The sequence below is a fragment of the Amblyraja radiata genome, chromosome 7, assembly GCF_010909765.2.
Source record: "Amblyraja radiata isolate CabotCenter1 chromosome 7, sAmbRad1.1.pri, whole genome shotgun sequence".
In the NCBI taxonomy this organism is placed as follows: Eukaryota; Metazoa; Chordata; class Chondrichthyes; order Rajiformes; family Rajidae; genus Amblyraja; species Amblyraja radiata.
Genome location: NC_045962.1, coordinates 80903204 through 80923189, shown reverse-complemented (window position 1 = coordinate 80923189; position 19986 = coordinate 80903204). Strand labels below are relative to the sequence as shown.

Below are 19986 nucleotides of genomic sequence, written 5' to 3'. Positions count from 1 at the left end.
ACCGCCATTCATTGTGATCATAGCTGATCGTCCCCTATCAATAACCCGTGCCTGCCTTCTCCCCATATCCCTTGACTCCACTAGTCCCTAGAGCTCTATCTAACTCTCTCTTAAATCCATCCAGTGACTTGGCCTCCACTGCCCTCCGTGGCAGGGAATTCCACAAATTCACAACTCTCTGGGTGAAAAAGTTTTTTCTCACCTCAGTCTTAAGCATTCAGACCTCCCCTTTATTCTAAGACTGTGCCCCCTGGTTCTGGACTCGCCCAACATTGGGAACATTTTTCCATTTGTTGAGTAGAGCTACTGATTCACTCAATCTTGAGAGGAATAGATCGGGTAGACGCACGGGGTCTCTTGCCCAGAGTAGGGGAATCGAGAACCAGAGGACATAGGTTCAAGGTGAGGGAGGAAGATTTATTAAGAATCTGAGGGGTAACTTTTTTTACACAAAGGGTGGTGGGTGAATGGAACGAGCTGCCGGAGCAGGTAGTTGAGGGAGGTACTATTGCAATGCTTAAGAAGCATTTAGATATGTACATGGATAGGACGTTTAGAGAGATACGGGCCAAACGCAGGCAGGTGGGACTAGTGTAGATGGTCGGCATGGGCAAGTTGGGCTGAAGGACCAGTTTCCACACTGTATGACCCTATGACTCTGGAACATCATTGAACAAAGGCCTTTCCCAGTGAGGTGCTGGTCAATATTGTCCAGGTCCACTATCGATTTTACAGCATCTGGTAGTCCAGCGCTTCTTTTAATCCGAGCAAAATTACGAGAGAGCGCTTGAATCCCCCCCTTGGAAGTCTCCCCGAAAATGTGGCACCTAGTCCAGGTGAGGCGGCCGATCTCTACCTCATCGGGACTTCCGCGACCGATCAGCGGGTGGAATTTGCCCCCTGCGGCTGGGGCTCTGGAACTCCCACCCGGCCGAAGCCAGCAGATCCGTTCCCATAGCCGACTTTAGTTCCGTTACCGTTCATCTCCTCCCGGTGGTGGACCTGCATTTTTTTTTGCAAGATCTCCAAACTTTACCGAGCTTTTGAAAAGTGTGAAGGGACTGACTGCCAAAAAAACTTGGCATTGAATTCAGCTTTTAGTTCCAGCCCAACAGGCTAACTGCAGTGAGTCTTCTGTGCGAACTGCTAATTGAATGGTGAATGCTTGAAAGGTTTTGTTCCCTTGCAGATTAAAAAATGCTGACGCTCAAACTCGGTTTGTGGAGAACCTCTTAATTGAATAAATCTTCGTATTGAAAAGGTGCAACTTACAAGGAAGTGGAGATATCGACAGTTCACAAGCTTTCATATTGACTACAGTGTGAGCTTCACATATATTTGCTGCAAAGGATCGTTCCCCCAAATGATTTAGCATTGACGAGGTTTCAGAACAGTGAAGGAGCAAAGCTTCAACTGGAGGGATTCAGAGGGCCATGCACGGGAGGCAGCAAGGGCTTTGGCGTGAAACGGTGGTGGTTAGACATGGACGGATGAGCATGTGAGTGCGGCGCGGTAAACCTGCTGCCTCACCGCGCCGGAGACCCGGGTTCAATCCTGACTATGGGTGCTGTCTGTATGGAGTTTGCATGTTCTCCTCGTGACCGGCGGGTGCACCGGTTTCCTCCCACGCTCCAAAGGCGTGCAACTTTGTAGGTTAATTGGCTTTGGTAAAATTGTACATTGTCCCTAGAGTAATAATAATAATAATGGATGGGATTTATATAGCACCTTTCTAATACTCAAGGCGCTTTACATCGCATTATTCAATCACTCCTCAGTCACACTCGGTGGTGGTAAGCTACTTCTGTAGCCACAGCTGCCCTGGGGCAGACTGACGGAAGCGTGGCTGCCAATCTGCGCCTACGGCCCCTCCGACCACCACCAATCACTCACACACATTCACACACAGGCAAAGGTGGGTGAAGTGTCTTGCCCAAGGACACAACGACAGTATGCACTCCAAGCGGGATTCGAACTGGCTACCTTCCGGTTGCCAGCCGAACACTTAGCCCATTGTGCCATCTGTCGTCCTAGAGTGTAGGATAGTGGTTATGGGGTTGTCGCTGGTCGGCGCGGACTCGCCGGGCTGCAGGGCCTGTTGCCGCGCTGTATCTCTAAAGTCTAAAGAATTGAGCGGTTGATGGATGAATTGAGCGGTTACATGGATAGGAAGGGTTTAGGGGCTTACGGGCTTACGGAAAAATTCAGGCTGCTGGGAATAGCCAAGATGGGGCAGCTTGGTTGGCATTGAGAGGTTGGGCCATGGGACCTGTTTCTGTGTCGTATGACCATGTCTCTAAGAGTGATGGTTTGTAAAGGTGAAGGCTGCAAATAATGAAGGATCAGGTAAAGAGAGAAACATGGGGTGGCACGGTGGCGCAGCGGTTGCGTTGCTGCTTTGCAGCGGGCGTGATCCTGACCACGGGTTCTGTCTGTACATTCTCCCTGTGACCGCGTGGATCTACTGGGGCTGGACAACTGACCAGCAATGACCGTGATGTTCTTCCTATGCATGAGTTATGGCATTAAGCAATAAAAGGATGGGGGGGGGGGAGGCACAGATACGAGCTGTTCAGCGGGGCAGGCAGCATCTCTGGGAGAGAAGGAAAGGGTGACATTTCGGGTTGAGACCCTTCTTCGGACTGCAGAAGGGTCTCGACCCCAAACGTCACCCATTCCTTCTCTCCTAGAGATGCTGCCTGTCCCGCTGAGTTACTCCAGCTTTTTGTGTCTGTCTTCGGTTTAAACCAGCACCTGCGGTTCCTTCATGCAGAGAAGAGTTGGTGTTGCCATTATGCTCGGCACGGACATTGTGGGCCAAAGGGCCTGTACTGTTCCATGTTCTAAAAAATGCACGTAACTGTGAATCAAGGACTGTGTTACTCCCGCAGGGGCCAATCTGAATGACGGCCAGTGGCACTCCATCCATTTGACTATCAAGAGGAATCGTCTCAGTGTCTCGTTGAACGATAAGGAATCCTCCGCTTCACATTTGACCACGCAGACGCCAGTGTCTTCGGGAAGCCGCTACTATTTTGGAGGTGGGGGTCTCTATATATGCTTTGTGCATGCATTCACTTGTCATTTTTAACGTGCCACACAGTTGTAAGCTGGCCTCCAGTCAGAGGTTCAGTCACGAAGCTCGTAGAATACGATTGAATAAGGAATTTGGCAACTTTGACGTTATTGGAGGACTTCCTAAAAATATCTTCGGATTGCCTTTGACCAACAGCAGGCCTTTTGGTTCAGTTTAGAGATAGAGCGTGGAAACAGGCCCTTCGGACCACCGAGTCCGCGCCGACCAGCGACCCCCGCACACTATCACTATCCCACACACATCAGGGACAATTTACAATTTTACCAAGCCAATTAGCGTACAGACCTGTATGCCTTTTGTAGTGTGGGACGAAAACCGGAGCTCCCGGAGAAAACGCCCGCAGGTCATGGGGAGAACGTGCAAACTCTGTACAGACAGCACTCGTAGTCAGGGATCGAACCCGGGACAAGTTACACCAGCCAATTAACCTACAACCCCACACATCTTTGGAATGTGGGAGGAAACCGGAGCACCTGGAGAAAACCCACAATCTCCATACAAACGTACAAACTCTGCACAGCCAACACCCCTAGTCAGGATCGAACCCGAGTCTCGTGCTGGAGTAACTCTACCACTGTGACACCATGCGTATCACTAAGAGCATGAGTAAACCAAATGAAGGTCTTTCACAAATATTTAGGTTTCAACGACATCCTCATTCTTCTAAATTCCAACGAGTAGATGCATTACATTCATTCTCTCTGGGGAAGAAAAGGTTTCTATTTTGATATATCTATAATCAATACTGCAGCACTTACTATTCTGATTTTGTATTGTATTTTTGTCACTCAACCTGTTCTTCAAAGAGAGACACAAAAAGCTGGAGTACCTCAAGAGAAAACTGCTCAGGCAGCATCTCTGGAGAAAAGGGTCGAGACCCTTCATCAGACTGAGAGTCAGGGGAGAGGGAAACAAGAGATATGGATGGTACATGGGGCAAATGAATGAAAGACTGAAACAGCAACGATAATTAAGGAAAGGTGGAGCCCACAATGGTCCATTGTTGGCTGAGGGAGAGGTGATAATGAGTTATGCAGATAACAGTTTGTGTGTATCTTGGGTGTATATCCGGCATCCGGATCTCCTTCCTACACATGACATTGAGTTATGCGGACAGTGAAACTACACAGGACGACAATGAAACTAGTACAAAGATCTGGGTGGGGATGGACGGAGAGCGAGGGGATGCACGGGTTACTTTTCTTCTCTTGCTAAATTCTTTTAGTAGTACTCTTTTTTCTTCAGGGTAGGGTAGACCACAAATAGAGGACATAGCTTTAAGGTGAGAGGGGAAAGATTCAAAGGGGACCAGAGGACTGTATCACACAGATGGTGGTGGATATATGGAAGAAGCTGCCAGAGGGCGGCACAGTGACGCCAGAGACCCGGGTTTGATCCTGACTATGGGTGCTGTCAGGACGGAGTTTGTACGCTCTCCCTGTGACCACGTGGGTTCTCTCTGGGTGCTCCGGTTTCTTCCCACAGTCCAAAGACATACAGGTTTGAAGGTTAAAGGTACACAAAAATGCTGGAGAAACTCAGCGGGTGCAGCAGCATCTATGGAGCGAAGGAAATAGGCAGCGTTTCGGGCCGAAACCCTTCTTCAGACTGATGGGGGGGGGGAGGGGGGAGAAGAAAGGAGGAAGGAGGAGGAGGAGCTCGAAGGTTGAGGGATGGGAGGAGACAGCCCGAGGGCTGAGGAAGGGGAGGAGACAGCAAGGACTAACAAAATTGGGAGAATTCAATGTTCAATTGCTGTCTCCTCCCATCCCTCAGCCCTCGGGCTCCTCCTCCTCCTTTTTCCTTTCTTCTCCCGGCCCCACCAAACCCCCCCATCAGTCTGAAGAAGGGGTTTCGGCCCGAAACGTTGCCTATTTCCTTCGCTCCATAGATGCTGCTGCACCCGCTGAGTTTCTCCAGCATTTTTGTGTACCTTCGATTTTCCAGCATCTGCAGTTCCTTCTTAAACAGGTTTGAAGGTTATTTGGCATCGGTAAAGATTGTCCCTAGTGTGTAGGATGATGTTAGTGTGCGGGGATCGCTGGTCGGCGCGGACCCCAAGTCAGGATGCTAAATTCCTGCTCACTTGCTGTGTTCTAGAACCTTCTTCTTGGGCCCCCTTTAGTCATGGTTGACCATGGGTGTCTCCAGGGTGCTATTCCCTATATGGAGGACGCCTGTGAGTGACTTTGTTTAAGATGGGGAGACTAACGCACAGACAGCCACCGCACGGTCCTTGACAGATCTGGGTCAGGATCCAGTGGCATGGAGTCCAAGACGACCGGAGACCATTTTCTGCTGCAGCCTTCATCCGCCTTCCCAGCCGTTGTGACGCTCCACTAAGGTCAGCCATCGTCCTCCGCCTGTTCCACCGTTGAGTTCTTGGTTGAATTGCTCTTTGTCAGAGACCTCCCCCTCGAGCTCACCGCCATGGGTGGCCCTACCAGGAGCACAGCTCCAGACGGCATCGCTCTCAGGATCTCAGGTCCACACAAGCTTCTCCACCACGACAAGGTGACAATCCACGGAGAAGAACCAGGGGTCACAATTTAAGAATAAGGGGAAGGCCACTTTGGACTGAGATGAAGGAGAACTTTTCCACCCAGAGAATTGAGAATCGATGGAATTCTCTGTAACAGAAGGCAGTGGAGGTCAATTCACTGGATGTTTTCAAGAGAGAGTTAGATTTAATTCTCAGGGCTAACGGAATCAAGGGATATGGGGAAAAAGCAGGAACGGGGTACTGGATGACCAGCCATGACCATATTGAATGGCGGTGCTGGCTCGAAGGGCCAAATGGCCTACTTCTACAACCTACGTTTCTATTTTCTATAGGCTGCCCTGGAAACGCCATTGAGGCAGACTGCTCCAACCCCATCGGACCATTCCAAGGTTGCATGCGAGTGTTCTCCATTGACGACCAGCCAGCCAATCTCCTTCTGGTGCAGCAGGGTCTGCAAGGGAACTTCAGCGACCTCCAAATCGACCTGTGTGGCATCGTGGACAGGTAATTCTGCTTCCTACACATTGGGCATTTCTTCCGAATCAAAGCGCGGCACGGTGGCGGGTAGCGGTAGAGTTGCTGCCTTACACGCCCGCAGTGCCGGAGACCCGGGATCGATCCTGACTACGGGTGCTGTCTGTACGGTTCTCCCCGTGACCTGCGTGGGTTTTCTCCCAGATGGTGGTAGCAGAATTAGCTCAGGATACTTCCAGTTTCCAGCCCCGCGACGTGGACGCTTCTGCTATGGGGCCGGATCTTGTGCTGGACCATATTCTCTTACCATGTATCTGTACACTGAAAATGGCTCAATTGTAATCATGCATTGTCTTTCCGCTGACTGGTTAGCACGCAACAAAAGCTTTTCACTGTACCTCGGTGCATGTGACAATAAACTGAACTGAACTGAACAGCTGTTATCAGGCAACAGCCGTCCCTCTCACCAGCTAGAATGCTGTCTATCTATCTCATTGGAGACCTTCATACTATCTTTGATGGATTTTATTAGACGTGACATTGCAGCTAAATGTTATACCCTTTATCCTGTATCTGTACACTGTGAATTGTGTATCGTTTTAGTTTCAGTTTTAATTTTAGACATAGAGCGCAAAAACAGGCCCTTCAGCCCAACGGGTCTGTGCCGACCAGCGATTCCCGCACATCAACACTATCCGAATAGTGGCCGATTAGGAAAAGGGGAGATACAAGGAGACCTGGGTGTCATGGTACACCAGTCATTGAAAGTAGGAATGCAGGTGCAGCAGGCAGTGAAGAAAGCAATTGGTATGTTAGCATTCATAGCAAGAGGATTTGAGTATAAGAGCAGGGAGGTTCTAATGCAGTTGTACAGGGTCTTGGTGAGACTACACCTGGAGTATTGCGTACAATTTTGGTCTCCTAATCTGAGGAAAGACATTCTTGCCATAGAGGGAGTACAGAGAAGGTTCACCAGACTGATTCCTGGGATGGCAGGACTTTCATATGAAGAAAGACTGGATAGACTCGGCTTGTACACGCTAGAATTTAGAAGATTGAGGGGGGATCTTATAGAAACTTACAAAATTCTTAAGGGGTTGGACAGGCTAGATGCAGGAAGATTATTCTCGATGTTGGGGAAGTCCAGAACTAGGGGTCACAGTTTAAGGATAAGAGGGAAGTCTTTTAGGACCGAGATGAGAAAATCATTTTTTACACAGAGAGTGGTGAATCTGTGGAATTCTCTGCCACAGAAGGAAGTTGAGGCCAGTTCATTGGCTATATTTAAGAGGGAGTTAGATGTGGCCCTTGTGGCTAAAGGGATCAGGGGGTATGGAGAGAAGGCAGGGATGGGATACTGAGTTGGATGATCAGCCATGATCATATCGAATGGCGGTGCAGGCTCGAAGGGCCGAAAGGCCTACTTTTGCACCTATTTTCTATGTCGATGTTTCTATCCTACACCCACTAGGGACAATTTTTACATTTACCAAGCCAATTAACCTCCAAACCTGTACGTCTTTGGAGTGTGGGAGGAAACCAAAGATCTCGGAGAAAACCCACGCAAGTCACGGGGAGAACGTACAAACTCCGTACAGACAAGCGCCCGTAGTCAGGATCGAACCCGGGTCTCCGGCGCTGCATTCCCTGTAAGGCAGCAACTCTACCGCTGCGCCAGCGTGACCGCCCTTTTCGTCTTTACGCTGACTGGATGGCAGGCAGCAAAAAGCTTTTCACTGTACCTCGGTACACGTGACAATAAACTGAAATTTATCTGAAATCTTCTTATAACATGAGGTGCTTTCATTGTGCAACAGGTGCTTACCAAACTACTGTGAACATGGAGGAGAATGCTCTCAGTCCTGGAGTAGCTTCTTCTGTGACTGCACAGGGACGGGTTACACAGGAGCCACGTGCCATAACTGTGAGTAACACCAAACTAACCTTATTGTGCGCGACGAATCTGCCGGTTGAGCATGGTATACTGTTGACACAATGGTGGACAGTCGGGGAACTGGGTTTTATTCATTTAGTTTGGAGATACCCCGCGGAGTCTGCTCCGACCCACGATCCCCACACACTTGGGACAATTTTACATTCACACCAAGCTAGTTAACCTACAAGATTCAAGATTCAAGAGAGTTTATTGTCATGTGTCCCAGATAGGACAATGAAGAAGAAGGGTTTCTGAAGAAGTCTGAAGAAGGGTTTCGGCCCGAAACGTCGCCTATTTCCTTCGCTCCATAGATGCTGCTGCACCCGCTGAGTTTCTCCAGCAATTTTGTGTACCTAGGACAATGACATTCTTGCTTTGCTTCAGCACAACAAAATATGGTAGGCATGGATACAGAACATATCAGTGTGTCCATATACCATTAAATAAATATATACATACATGAATAAATAAACAGATAAAGTGCAAATAAACAGATAATGGGCTATTAATGTTCAGAGTTTTCTTTGAGTTGAGTTTAATAGCCTGATGGCTGTGGGGAAGTAGCTATTCTTGAACCTGGACGTTGCAGTCTTCAGGCTCCTTACCTTCTACCTGAAGGTAGCGGACTAACATGTTCGTCTTTGGAGAGTGGGAGGAAATCGAAGATCTCGGAGAAAACCCACGCAGGTCACGGGGAGAACGTAAAAAACTCTTTACAGACTAGCGCCCGTAGTTGGGATCGAGACCGGGTCTCTTGCGCTGTAAGGCAGCAAATCTACCGCTGCGCCACCATGCCGCCGGCTTTCGGAGATGAGCAGGTTTGACAGTGAGTCCGGAGCCAAAGTCAAGTCACTTTGAATGTAAGAAGGAACTGCAGATGCTGGTTTACACCGAAGATAGATACAAAAAGTTGGAGAAACTCAGCAGGACAGGCAGCATCCCTGGGAAGAAGGAATAGGTGATGTTTCGGGTCAAGACCCTTCTTCAGACTATTCCTTTTCTCCAGAGATGCTGCCTGACCCGCTGAGTTACTCCAGCTTTTTGTGTCTGCAAGTCACTTTGAACTGCCCTCTAAAATGGCCTATCAAATCACAAGATAAAAAGAGCCTTGCCAGAAATAGTCGCAGTCCTTGAATGAATAATAAAAATCATGCAAGCTTAGCAGTCCTTCTCAGGTATACACCTTTATATCGTTTCAACTACTTGTCGACTATAGACCATCTGTGATAATATTTAATTTGTCCTTGGTTCCAGTAGGTCGCTCATAATCCTTTGTTGTATTTAAACAGGTCATAGAGCCTTACAGCAGGGAAACAGGCCCTTCGGACCAACTTGCCCACACCGGCTAACATGTCTCATCTACTTGCTTTTGGCCCATATCCCTCTAAACCTGTCCTATCCATGTACCTCACTAAATGTTTCTTAAACGTTGTGATAGGACCTGCCTCAACTCCCTCCTCCAGCAGCTCGTTCCATATATCGACCACTCTTTGTGTAAAAATGTTACGCCTCAGGTTCTAATGAAATCTTTCCCCCACCTTAAACCTATGTCCTCTGGTTCTCGATTCCCCTACTCTAGGCAAGAAACTCTGTGCATCTACCCAATCTATTCCTCCCATGATTTTGTACACCTCTTTTAGATCACCCCTCATCCTGTTGCACTCCAAGGAATAGAGTCCAAACCTACTCAACCTCTCCCCCTATAGTTCACGCCCTCGAGACCTGGCAACATCCTCACTCCTACTTTTATATCTACCTTCAGTGAAAAGACTATACCCGCTGTAACCCTGCTCTCTAACTAACTCGAGAATGAATGAATGAATGAATGAATAAGTTTATTGGCCAAGTATTCACATACAAGGAATTTGCCTTGGTGCTCTGCCCACAAGTGGCAACATGACATACAGTGACAGTTAAGAATGACACATAAACCATTAAACATTAATAATAGAACATTATCAATTAAACATGCGAATTAAATAAAATACCAGACCACCCTTTACTTAAATCAATTCTATCATGCAATCTAAGTTAATGCTGGAGTTACATCTCTTAAATGTTTAAATAGGATATTGTACTAATATATCAGGGAAGTGTAATAATAATCTGAATGAGAGAGCAAGGAAGGTCAACTGCGGAGATAAATTTGAGCAAGGATTTAATGCAGTATTCTGTCATTTTAGCTCGGACAGCCAGCTGCACTAAGAGTGACCTTTTGGCACAAGAGATGCATGCTAGTTTGTTGAATTACAGAGCAGTGGACAGGCCCAGGCCAGTTAAACTCAGAACAGGTTCTTTTATTCAAAGAAAATGGAGATGAGGAGGAATTTCTTTAGTCAGAGGGTGGTGAATCGGTGCAAGTTATTGTCACAGAAGGCTGTAGAGGCCAAGCCAATGGATATTTTATATAAAAAAAGGTTGCCATGGAAAAAAATCAATACTTTTTTTTACTCGTAGGTTTAGTCGTAGTAGGTTGTAGTAGGTCGGCATGTTAGTCGTAGGTAATCGAGGGTAGTCGTAGATAGTCTTCATCATAGTCGAAGGGAGGTCGAAGGGAGGTCGAAGGGAGGTCGAAGGAGGTCGTCTTCACTGTCCACTATTCGGTGTCCAATTTTCCCGAAGTTAGTCGTAGCTAGTCGTAGCTAGTTGAAGCTGGTCTTCAACATAGTCGAAGGAGGTTGAAGCAGGTCTTCTACAGTTGAAGGAGGTCTTCAACGTCATTTTTTCAAACTCTTCTCAACTCGCCAATTAGGTCGCCCAAGTGGGACAGCCTCTTTAGTGTGCAGGGATCGCAGGTTAGTGCAGACCTGGTGAGTCGAAGGGCCTTTTTGCGCGCTGTATTTCTAAACTAAAGTAAACCAAACAATCGCCTCTTGTAAAAAGATTTGAACTTTCATCATTCTATTTCCTGACCACTTCTTAAAGCAAAACATAGCTAGATACTGGAAAATTCAAATATAATGATGTAGAATCATACGGCACAGTAAAAGGGCCATTGGCACAACTTGCCCATGTTGACCAAGATGCCCCATCTATGTTAGTCCCAGCTGGCCCACATCACTCTAAACTTTTCTTATCCATGTACTTTTAAATGTTGTTATAGTGCCTGCCTCAACTACCTCCTCTGGCAGCTAGTTCTCTGTATTCACCATCGGCTGTGTAACAAAAATTGCCCATCAGTTTCCTAATCTATCTTTGCCCTTTAATCTGTGCCCTCTGGTTAATGATTTCCTCACTCTGGGTAAAAGATGCGGTGCATCACTCTATTAATTCCCCTCATGATTTTGTACACTTCTATGAGATCACCCCCTCAGCCTCCTAGTGCTGGAATAAAGTGCTAGCCTGGCCATGTTCTCCCTGCAGCTCAAGGCCTCAAATCTTAGGAAGATCCTCATAACATTTTGGAAATACCCAATAGGTCAGCCAGCATTAGTGAAGAGGGGAGCAGAGTTAGTTTTTTTTCAAATAAATTCCAGTCCAATGAATGGCCATTGATTCAAATTGTGACCTCTGTTCTCTTTCCACAATTGGTCCCTGAATGGATGAGTTATCCCAATATTTTCTATTTTACTTTACACCTGAGAGGCATGGTTCTAATTTTTAAATGCTAGTCCTGGACAAATATTGGTTCTCTCTATGTGTAGGAAGGAAATGTAGATGCTGGTTTACACCGAAGTTAGACACAAAGTAGCTGGAGTAACTCAGCGGGACAGGCAGCTTCTCTGAAGAGAAGGAATGGGTGACGTTTCGGGTCGAGACCCTTCTTCGGATTTCAGTGGGTCTCCACATCAAAAGTTTCCTTGGTTTTCTCGATGTTTTTCTCCCAGCTTCTCTCAAATCGGGCACTGTTGACATTGACAGAAACTTCTATTTAAGTTCAGTTTAGTTTATTGACACGTGCACCGAGGTACAGTGAAAAGCTTTGTGTTGCATGCTGACCAGTCAGCTGAAAGACAATACATGATTACAATTGAGCCATTCACAGTGTGTGAATACAATCAATCAATCAATAAATAAATAAATAAATAAATAAATCAACCAATCAATCAATCAATCAATCAATCAATCAATCAATCAATCAATCAATCAATCAATCAATCAATCAATCAATCAACCTTTATTATCAGCGGAGCATCGCACATGAAATTTAAAACATTTCACACATAATAACACTAAAAACAATCCAGTCCCTGATGGAACAGTATAAATAGTTAAAAGCAGGTAAAACACAACGTTAAAATACAATAAACCAATCATAAAAATGTCCGGGGCAGCTGATTTGAGTGGCCAGTGCCAGTTATTAAAGTGTCCGTGCCAGCCGCAGAATCAAGTGACTGTGAGTACAGAGTGACTGTTTAGCAGCCTCACAGCCTGTGGTAGGAAGCTGTTTAGCAGTCTTGTAATCCGGGCTTTGATGCTTCGATATCTCTTGCCTGATGGCAGGAGATCCAGGTGTATGTGGAGGGGGTGCAGTTTGTCCTTAGCAATTCTCTGAGCTTTTTTCAGACAGCGGCTCTGGAACAAGTCGAGGGAATATCGTTTAGTGCAAGGTAAAGCCAGTAAAGTCCGATCAAAGGTAGTCCGAGGGTCACCAATGAGGTAGGCCGTTCAGGACCGCTCTCTAGTTGTGGTAGGATGGTTCAGATGCCTGATAACAGCTGGGAAGAAATTGTCTCTGAATCTGGAGGTTAAAATTTGTGCAGCTGGTAAGAGCAAAGCCAATGACAAAACAAAATGTTTTGTTCCCTGCTAGTAATCGTGGTGATCCAACTTGCACAAAAACATCCCTTGTACATCCTTAATTGAAGTGCAGCTTTTTTTTTAAACCCCTCTCTTCCTGCACTATGTTTAGAGTCGTATCAATAATCCAAAAATAACATTTTTCACATTAGAAGTGCGCTGTTGCCAAAATGAAACCTGCAAAAGTAAATGAGCTCTCCCGAACCACCTGAGTAAGCAAGAAATTATATTTATTGTGGATTTGAAGCTAGTGGGCTTCTTCTTCCTTGCAGTGACCTAATTCCCTGGTGATTTATGTTGTTGAAGGTTTGGTTTAGTTTGGTTTGGAGAAACGGCGCGGAAACAGGTCCTTCGGCCCACCGAGTCCGCACCGACCAGCAATCCTCACACACACTCAGGACAATTGACAATTATACCAAGCCAATTAACCTACAAACTTGCACGTCTTTGGAGTGTGGGAGGAAAGCACCCCACGAAGGTCACCGGGAGAATGTACAAACTCCGTACAGATAGCACCTGTGGCCAGGATCGAACCTGGATATCTGCCGCTGTAATGCCCCTGTCCCACTTAGGAAACCTGAACGGAAACCTCTGGAGACTTTGCGCCCCACCCAAGGTTTCCGTGCGGTTCCCGGAGGTTGCAGGTGGTTGCCGGAGGTTGCAGGTAGTGGAAGCAGGTAGGGAGACTGACAAAAACCTCTGGGAACCTCCGGGAACCGCACGGAAACCTAGGGTGGGGCGCAAAGTCTCCAGAGGTTTCTGTTCAGGTTTCCTAAGTGGGACTGGGACATAAGGCAGTAGCTCTACCGATGCAAGGGTAGAAGTTAGGGAAGTGTGAACATTGATTTCTCTAACTTCAAATAACCCTTGCTTTCCCTCTCTCTCCATCCCTCCCCCTTCTCAGTTCTCTGACCAGTCCTCCTGACTTCGACTACAGTTTACCTCTGTTTACTTTGTTGTTGCCTTCTGCAAGCTAACAATGATCTATTCGACATTTTCCTTGACATCGATTCACTTTGTCCTGTGACCGATGTCATCCACTCCTTCTCTCCAGAGATGCTGCCTGTTCCGCTGAGTTACTACAGCATTTTGTGTCCGTGTCCAACTCACAATACATTTGGTAGACCAGCTCAAAACTTTACTTATCATCGGCCGATGGAAGTGGTAAGGGAACCCGAGTCAAGTGAGCAATACTTTCACTTGGCTGTCCACAGACCACTTCTCTGAACAACAGAATTACATTGTATTATATAGTGTTCAAGAAGGAACTGCAGATGCTGGAAAATCGAAGGTACACAAAAATGCTGGAGAAACTCAGTGGGTGCAGCAGCATCTATGGAGCGAAGGAAATAGGTGACGTTTCGGGCCGAAACCCTTCTTCAGACCCTGGTCAGACTTCAGGTCTGAAGAAGGGTTTTGGCCCGAAACGTCACCTATTTCCTTCGCTACATAGATGCTGCTGCACCCGCTGAGTTTCCCCAGCATTTTTGTGTACCTTGAATTATATAGTGTTTTTTTGTCACCTTAGCACATTCCACAAACATTAGTCATGGTCAGAGGTACAGAGAATACACAGGATACAACAGGATGCATCACATCAAAGGCATCTTGTCATATGGTACAAGGACTTTACATATCAAAGGCATCGGACATTTGGTACAAGATATCTTACATATTAAAGTCATCGGCCATTTGTCAATACCTCTTACTGGGATCAATCTGGGCTTTCTCTCTCGTCACTGCATACCTCAAAATGCATCGGACATTTGGTGCAAGGTATTTTACATATTAAAGGCATCGGTCATTTGTCAATACCCCTAAAGGGCCTGTCCCACGAGCATGTGACCTGCATGCGGCAAGCGCGACCTAAAGGGCCGGCCCCACCAGCATGCGTCTGCATGCGGCAAGCGCGACCTAACGTAGTCGCTTGAGCCGTACGGCATGCGGCAAGTGCGACCAAACCAGAAGCGGGAGCCGCGCGGAGGTCGAGTGAGTGACACTGCGTCGAGGCGGCTGCGGGCCGGCAGGCCGTTGCCGCGTGAAATTTTTGAACACGGTCAGTTTTTCAGAGCCCCGCGCGATGTCGGGACCAGCTCCGCACATCTCTATACGGCTCCGGCGATCGAAATGGGACCGGCCCCTCGAGGCCGTACGGCTCAAGCGACCACGTTAGGTCGCGCTTACCACATGCAGGCGCATGCCGGTGGGACCAGCCCTTTAGGTCGTGTTAGCCGCATGGAGTCGCATGCTCGTGGGACAGGCCCTATACTGGGATCAATCTGGGCTTCCTCTTTCGTCAAATGGTAGACAAATGTTATAGTAATTCATTGTCTCAATACACACCAACCTGAGGCAAGCCTAGACTTGCCTTTCTGTATTAATCTACTGCAGAAGAGCCTAATTTGAGACTAAGTATAAGTTGTAAGCTGGCCCAGGAATCCATTTAATATTTTCTTATATTTTTAACATAATTCAGCCTTATCAGATTATTTTTGCTCCTATCACTTATGACCTTGTGACCCTCACGCCCATACTAATCAAATGTTGGACTTGTTTCCTCTTCATTCCACAGCCAGGTACAAGCAGTCCTGCGAATCGTACAAACACACGGGGAACACCTCAGGTTTCTTCTCCATTGATCCCGACGGAAGTGGGCCTCGATCGCCATTGCTTGTTTATTGTAACATGACAGGTGAGCTCATCCTTCCAATCCTTAAGGGATTGGACAGGCTAGATGCAGGAAACATTTTTCCTCATGTTTGGGGGAGTCCAGAACCAGGGGTCACAGCTTAAGAATAAGGGGTAGGCCATTTAACCATATAACCATATAACCATATAACAATTACAGCACGGAAACAGGCCATCTCGACCCTTCTAGTCCGTGCCGAACACATAATCTCCCCTAGTCCCATATACCTGCGCTCAGACCATAACCCTCCATTCCTTTCCCATCCATATAACTATCCAATTCATTTTTAAATGATAAAAACGAACCTGCCTCCACCACCTTCACTGGAAGCTCATTCCACACAGCTACCACTCTCTGAGTAAAGAAGTTCCCCCTCATGTTACCCCTAAACTTCAGTCCCTTAATTCTCAAGTCATGTCCCCTTGTTTGAATCTTCCCTACTCTCAGTGGGAAAAGCTTTTCCACGTCAACTCTGTCTATCCCTCTCATCATTTTAAAAACCTCTATCAAGTCCCCCCTTAACCTTCTGCGCTCCAAAGAATAAAGCCCTAACTTGTTCAACCTTTCTCTGTAACTTAGTTGCTGAAACCCAGGCAACATTCTAGTAAATCTCCTCTGTACTCTCTCTATTTTGTTGACATCCTTCCTATAATTAGGCGACCAAAATTGTACACCATACTCCAGAATTGGCCTCACCAATGCCAAGTACAATTTTAACATTACATCCCAACTTCTATACTCAATGCTCTGATTTATAAAGGCCAGCACACCAAAAGCTTTCTTTACCACCCTATCTACATGAGATTCCACTTTCAGGGACTGAGATGAGGAAAAACCTTTTTCACCCAGAAATATTTTCATCAAAGGTTAAGAAATAAGATGTGAACCTGTGGAATTCTCTGCCACAGAAGGCAAAGGAGGTCAATTCACTGGATGTTTTCAAGAGTGAATTAGATTTAGCCCTTTGGGATAACGGAATGAACGGATATGAGGAGAAGGCAGGAACAGGATACTGATGTTGGATGATCAGCCATGATCATATTGAATGGCAGTGCTGGCTCGAAGGGCCGAATGGCCTACTCTTGCACCTATTTTTTATGTTTCTATTCTAGGACTCCATATTGTTTGCCTGTGTCTTGCCTGCAGAGCAGAAATGGCAGTCAGAGTAAATACATTATGAATCCATAAACTGTATTAGGTCAAAGTGATTGGGAAATGTATCGCCAAAGTGCCAGAAGAGGCAATAACTGAAGCGATTGTTAACAAGATCCGACCCTTGCCAAATTAGATATTGATTAATTCTTCCGCTGTCCTTGTTTGCTGAGCTCAAAGTGATAATTCAGTCATATTGTGGACTAGCGCAATACTAATTTCCTTGCCGTGCGATTTTTGACGGGTTTGTTGCATGAAATATCCAAGACCAGGTCCACTGAACTGATTCACTGCAAGATGCAGCTTGGAAAGAGGCCATTCAGCCCATCAAATCCATGCTGGCCATCAATCACCTCCTCACACTAGTCCTAGACCATCCCACTTATTCGTCCACTCCCCACACATCGGGGGGGGGGGGGCAATTAACAAATGTCAATTAGCCTACGAACCTGCACGTCTTTGGGACGTGGGTGACAACAGGGTGAAAAATGGTCAATCAATGGTTTCTTCATTGTCACATGTACCAGGTGCAGTGAAATATATCTTTGCCTTCAGAACTGCAAGAATATCCCCGGAGATAAACATAATCGCCCCAGTTATCGCAATATGCACATAGCAACCCACCGAGTCAGAGGTGTAAAGGGTCTTGAGAGTGCTGGTGCAGGACTCCCAAAACGTTAATTTGCAAGTCGATTCAGTAGTAAGTGAGGCAAATTCGATGCTAGCATTCATATCAACAGGATAAAGGGTATAATGTTTAGTGCAGGATTAAGTCCAGTAAAGTCCGATTCAAGAGGTATTCAAGTGATAGTTGGATCGAGCTCTTAGGGCTAACAGAATCAAAGGGATATGGGGAGAAAGCAGGAACGGGATACTGATTTTGGATGATCAGCCATGATCACGTTGAATGGCGGTGCTGGCTCGAAGGGCCGAATGGCCTACTCCTGCACCTATTTTCAATGTTTCTATGTTTCTAAAGATAGTTCAAAGGTCTCCAATAAGGTATATGGGAGATCAGGACCGCACTCTAGTTGGTGAGAGGACGGTTCTTCAAGTTCTTGTCCAGTTCAATGAGATGAGCGAGCAATATGATGTCCTCATTACACTCCCAGTAAAAAAAATAATCCTCAACTCCACACTATTCCTTCCAGTAATTACCTTAAACCTAAATCCCTTCGTTGTCAAGCTCCTTGGCTGGAGAAATAGCACCTTCCTCATAATTTTATCCATCTCGATCAAACCTTCTTTTAATCTTTAACGTTCCAGTCAAAAGTTCCTTGGCCTAGCCAATTTCTCCACGATCCATGCTAATTGACTCAATGGACTGCGATCCACGAAGCCAACTCGCCTTCTCAAGGGCGATTAGGGATGACAATCAATATTAGCCTTACCAGCAACGCTCGCAGCCCGAAATAAAAGATTAAGTAAGGAAAAAAAAGCTTTGTTCATTTGTGGACAATGAAAGGAAGACCTGTCATTAGTCAGAGCATAACCACTGCAATAAATGTCTCGGTTCAAATGGCCTATTTCTCTGCCTTAAAATCTACGCAGTACAATGTAAATTGCACTTCACGTCTTTGGAGCTAATAAACTGATTTATGCTTTGTATTAGCAGCATGCAGTATTTTGGAGAGACAGTGTTTAAGGCTGACGATAGGAACGTGTTCTGCGGTGTTATGCTGAAGGCAATGTGTTATTCCCACTAATGAACTGAAAGGATGTGTAATGAATAAATGTGCAGGTGCTGGTTTAAACCGCAGATCGGCACACAATGCTGGAGTAACTCAGCGGGACAGGCAGCATTTCTGGGGGAAAGGAATGGTTGACAATTCGGGAATGGGTGACGCTTCAGAAGATGGGACTCGACCCGAAACGTCACCCATTCCTTTTCTCCAGAGATTCTGCCCGTCCCGCTGAGTTACTCCAGGATTTAGTGCGATGAATAAATGCCAGTTTAAATTCACCATGCAACGGCTCAAATGTTAAGTGCATAATCATAATGACAACAGATTGGTGCACAAGTAAAACGGCAATTGATTTTCACCGTATAGCACTTTTGTACCAGGCCTGTTATATTCCATTAACATTTTGTACTCATTACTCTGACAGAAGATAAAACGTGGACGATTATCCAGCACAACAGCATGCGAGAAACAAAATTGCAAGGGTCTCCCAATGTGGTCAGTCCCTACATGGCGTTCTTCAACTACACTGCGAGTTTGGAACAGCTACGGACCATGATCAACAGTGTGGAGCAGTGCGAGCAGCAGATTGATTACCACTGCAAGAACTCTCGTCTCCTGAATGCACCAGGTAGGTGAAACTATTGTTAGCCAGAATTGCGTTCTCAATGGAGCCCTTAATTGGAGTCGTGGAAACAGGCCCCACGGCCCAACTTGCCCGCGCCGACCAACATGTCCTATCTACACTAGTCCCACCTGCTCATGTTTGTTTGTTACTAAAACTCTCATCTTGTTTGTTTCTATATTTGTTTCTATATTTGTCGGTTGTACCTATATTTGCACAAAAACTTACATGATAGCGCTCTAAATTTTGGTCCACCTTACTCACCAATATCCTGTGAGGTGGGGGGGGAGGGAGGAGAGGGAGGGGAAAGTGGGGGAGGTGAGGAGGGAGAGTGGGGGTGAGCGGGAGAGGATGGGATAGGGAGGGGAAAGGGGATATGGAGGGAGGGAGTGAGTGACTGAGGGTAGGGGAAAGGAGAGAGGGGGGGAGAGGTGAGGGAGGGAGGGGGAAGGGGAGGAGGAGAGGGGAAAGAAGAGGGATGGTGAAGAGGAGGGGGAGGGAGTGCTGGGAATGAGGGGGAATGGAGGAGGATAGGGGTAGGAAGATGGGTGGCGAGGTAATGGAGGAGGGGAGGGGGAAGAGTGTGGGGGTGAGGGGAAGAAGCAGAGGAGGGTTGGTGGAGGGTGGGGAGAGGAAGGATAATGGAGGAAGGGAATAGGGGACTGAAGAGTGAGAGTGAGATGCGTTCACATTGATCTAATATTTTACAAGTTATTGCCATTTTGAACTTTAAAAACGTCGCAGTCGCGCTCCCACTTGCCGGCCGCGCCTACGCAGTTGGGGTGGGTTAGAAACATAGAAACATAGAAAATAAGTGCAGGAGTAGGCCATTCAGCCCTTCGAGCCTGCCATTCAATCTGATCATGGCTGCCGTGATTCGCGTCACAACGGGGATCTCTGGCATCACAACGCGATCCCGTCAGCCGTGCCTGCGCAGTTGGGGGCTATGGGTGAGTGGTGGAATATTGCCTTGGGGGACAGGCCCAACGGGTCCGCACTTGGTCTCGTATCCCTCTAAACCCGTCCTATCAATGTACCTGTCCAATTGTTTCTTAAACGTTGCGATAGTCCTGGCCTCAACTAAATCC

The 19986-nt window shown here is 46.8% G+C and overlaps 1 protein-coding gene across 1 annotated transcript in view; it reads left to right on the top strand.

Annotated features, from left to right (window-relative positions):
• The window catches only part of LOC116975564 (contactin-associated protein-like 5), a 480271-nt gene that overhangs the window by 143869 nt on the left and 316416 nt on the right, over positions 1-19986 (top strand). The window contains exons 6-10 of the mRNA XM_033024851.1: positions 2892-3041; positions 5933-6104; positions 7892-7998; positions 15323-15442; positions 18701-18904. Coding sequence (XP_032880742.1) covers positions 2892-3041; positions 5933-6104; positions 7892-7998; positions 15323-15442; positions 18701-18904 — 753 coding nt within the window. The remainder of the gene's footprint in view (positions 1-2891; positions 3042-5932; positions 6105-7891; positions 7999-15322; positions 15443-18700; positions 18905-19986) is intronic.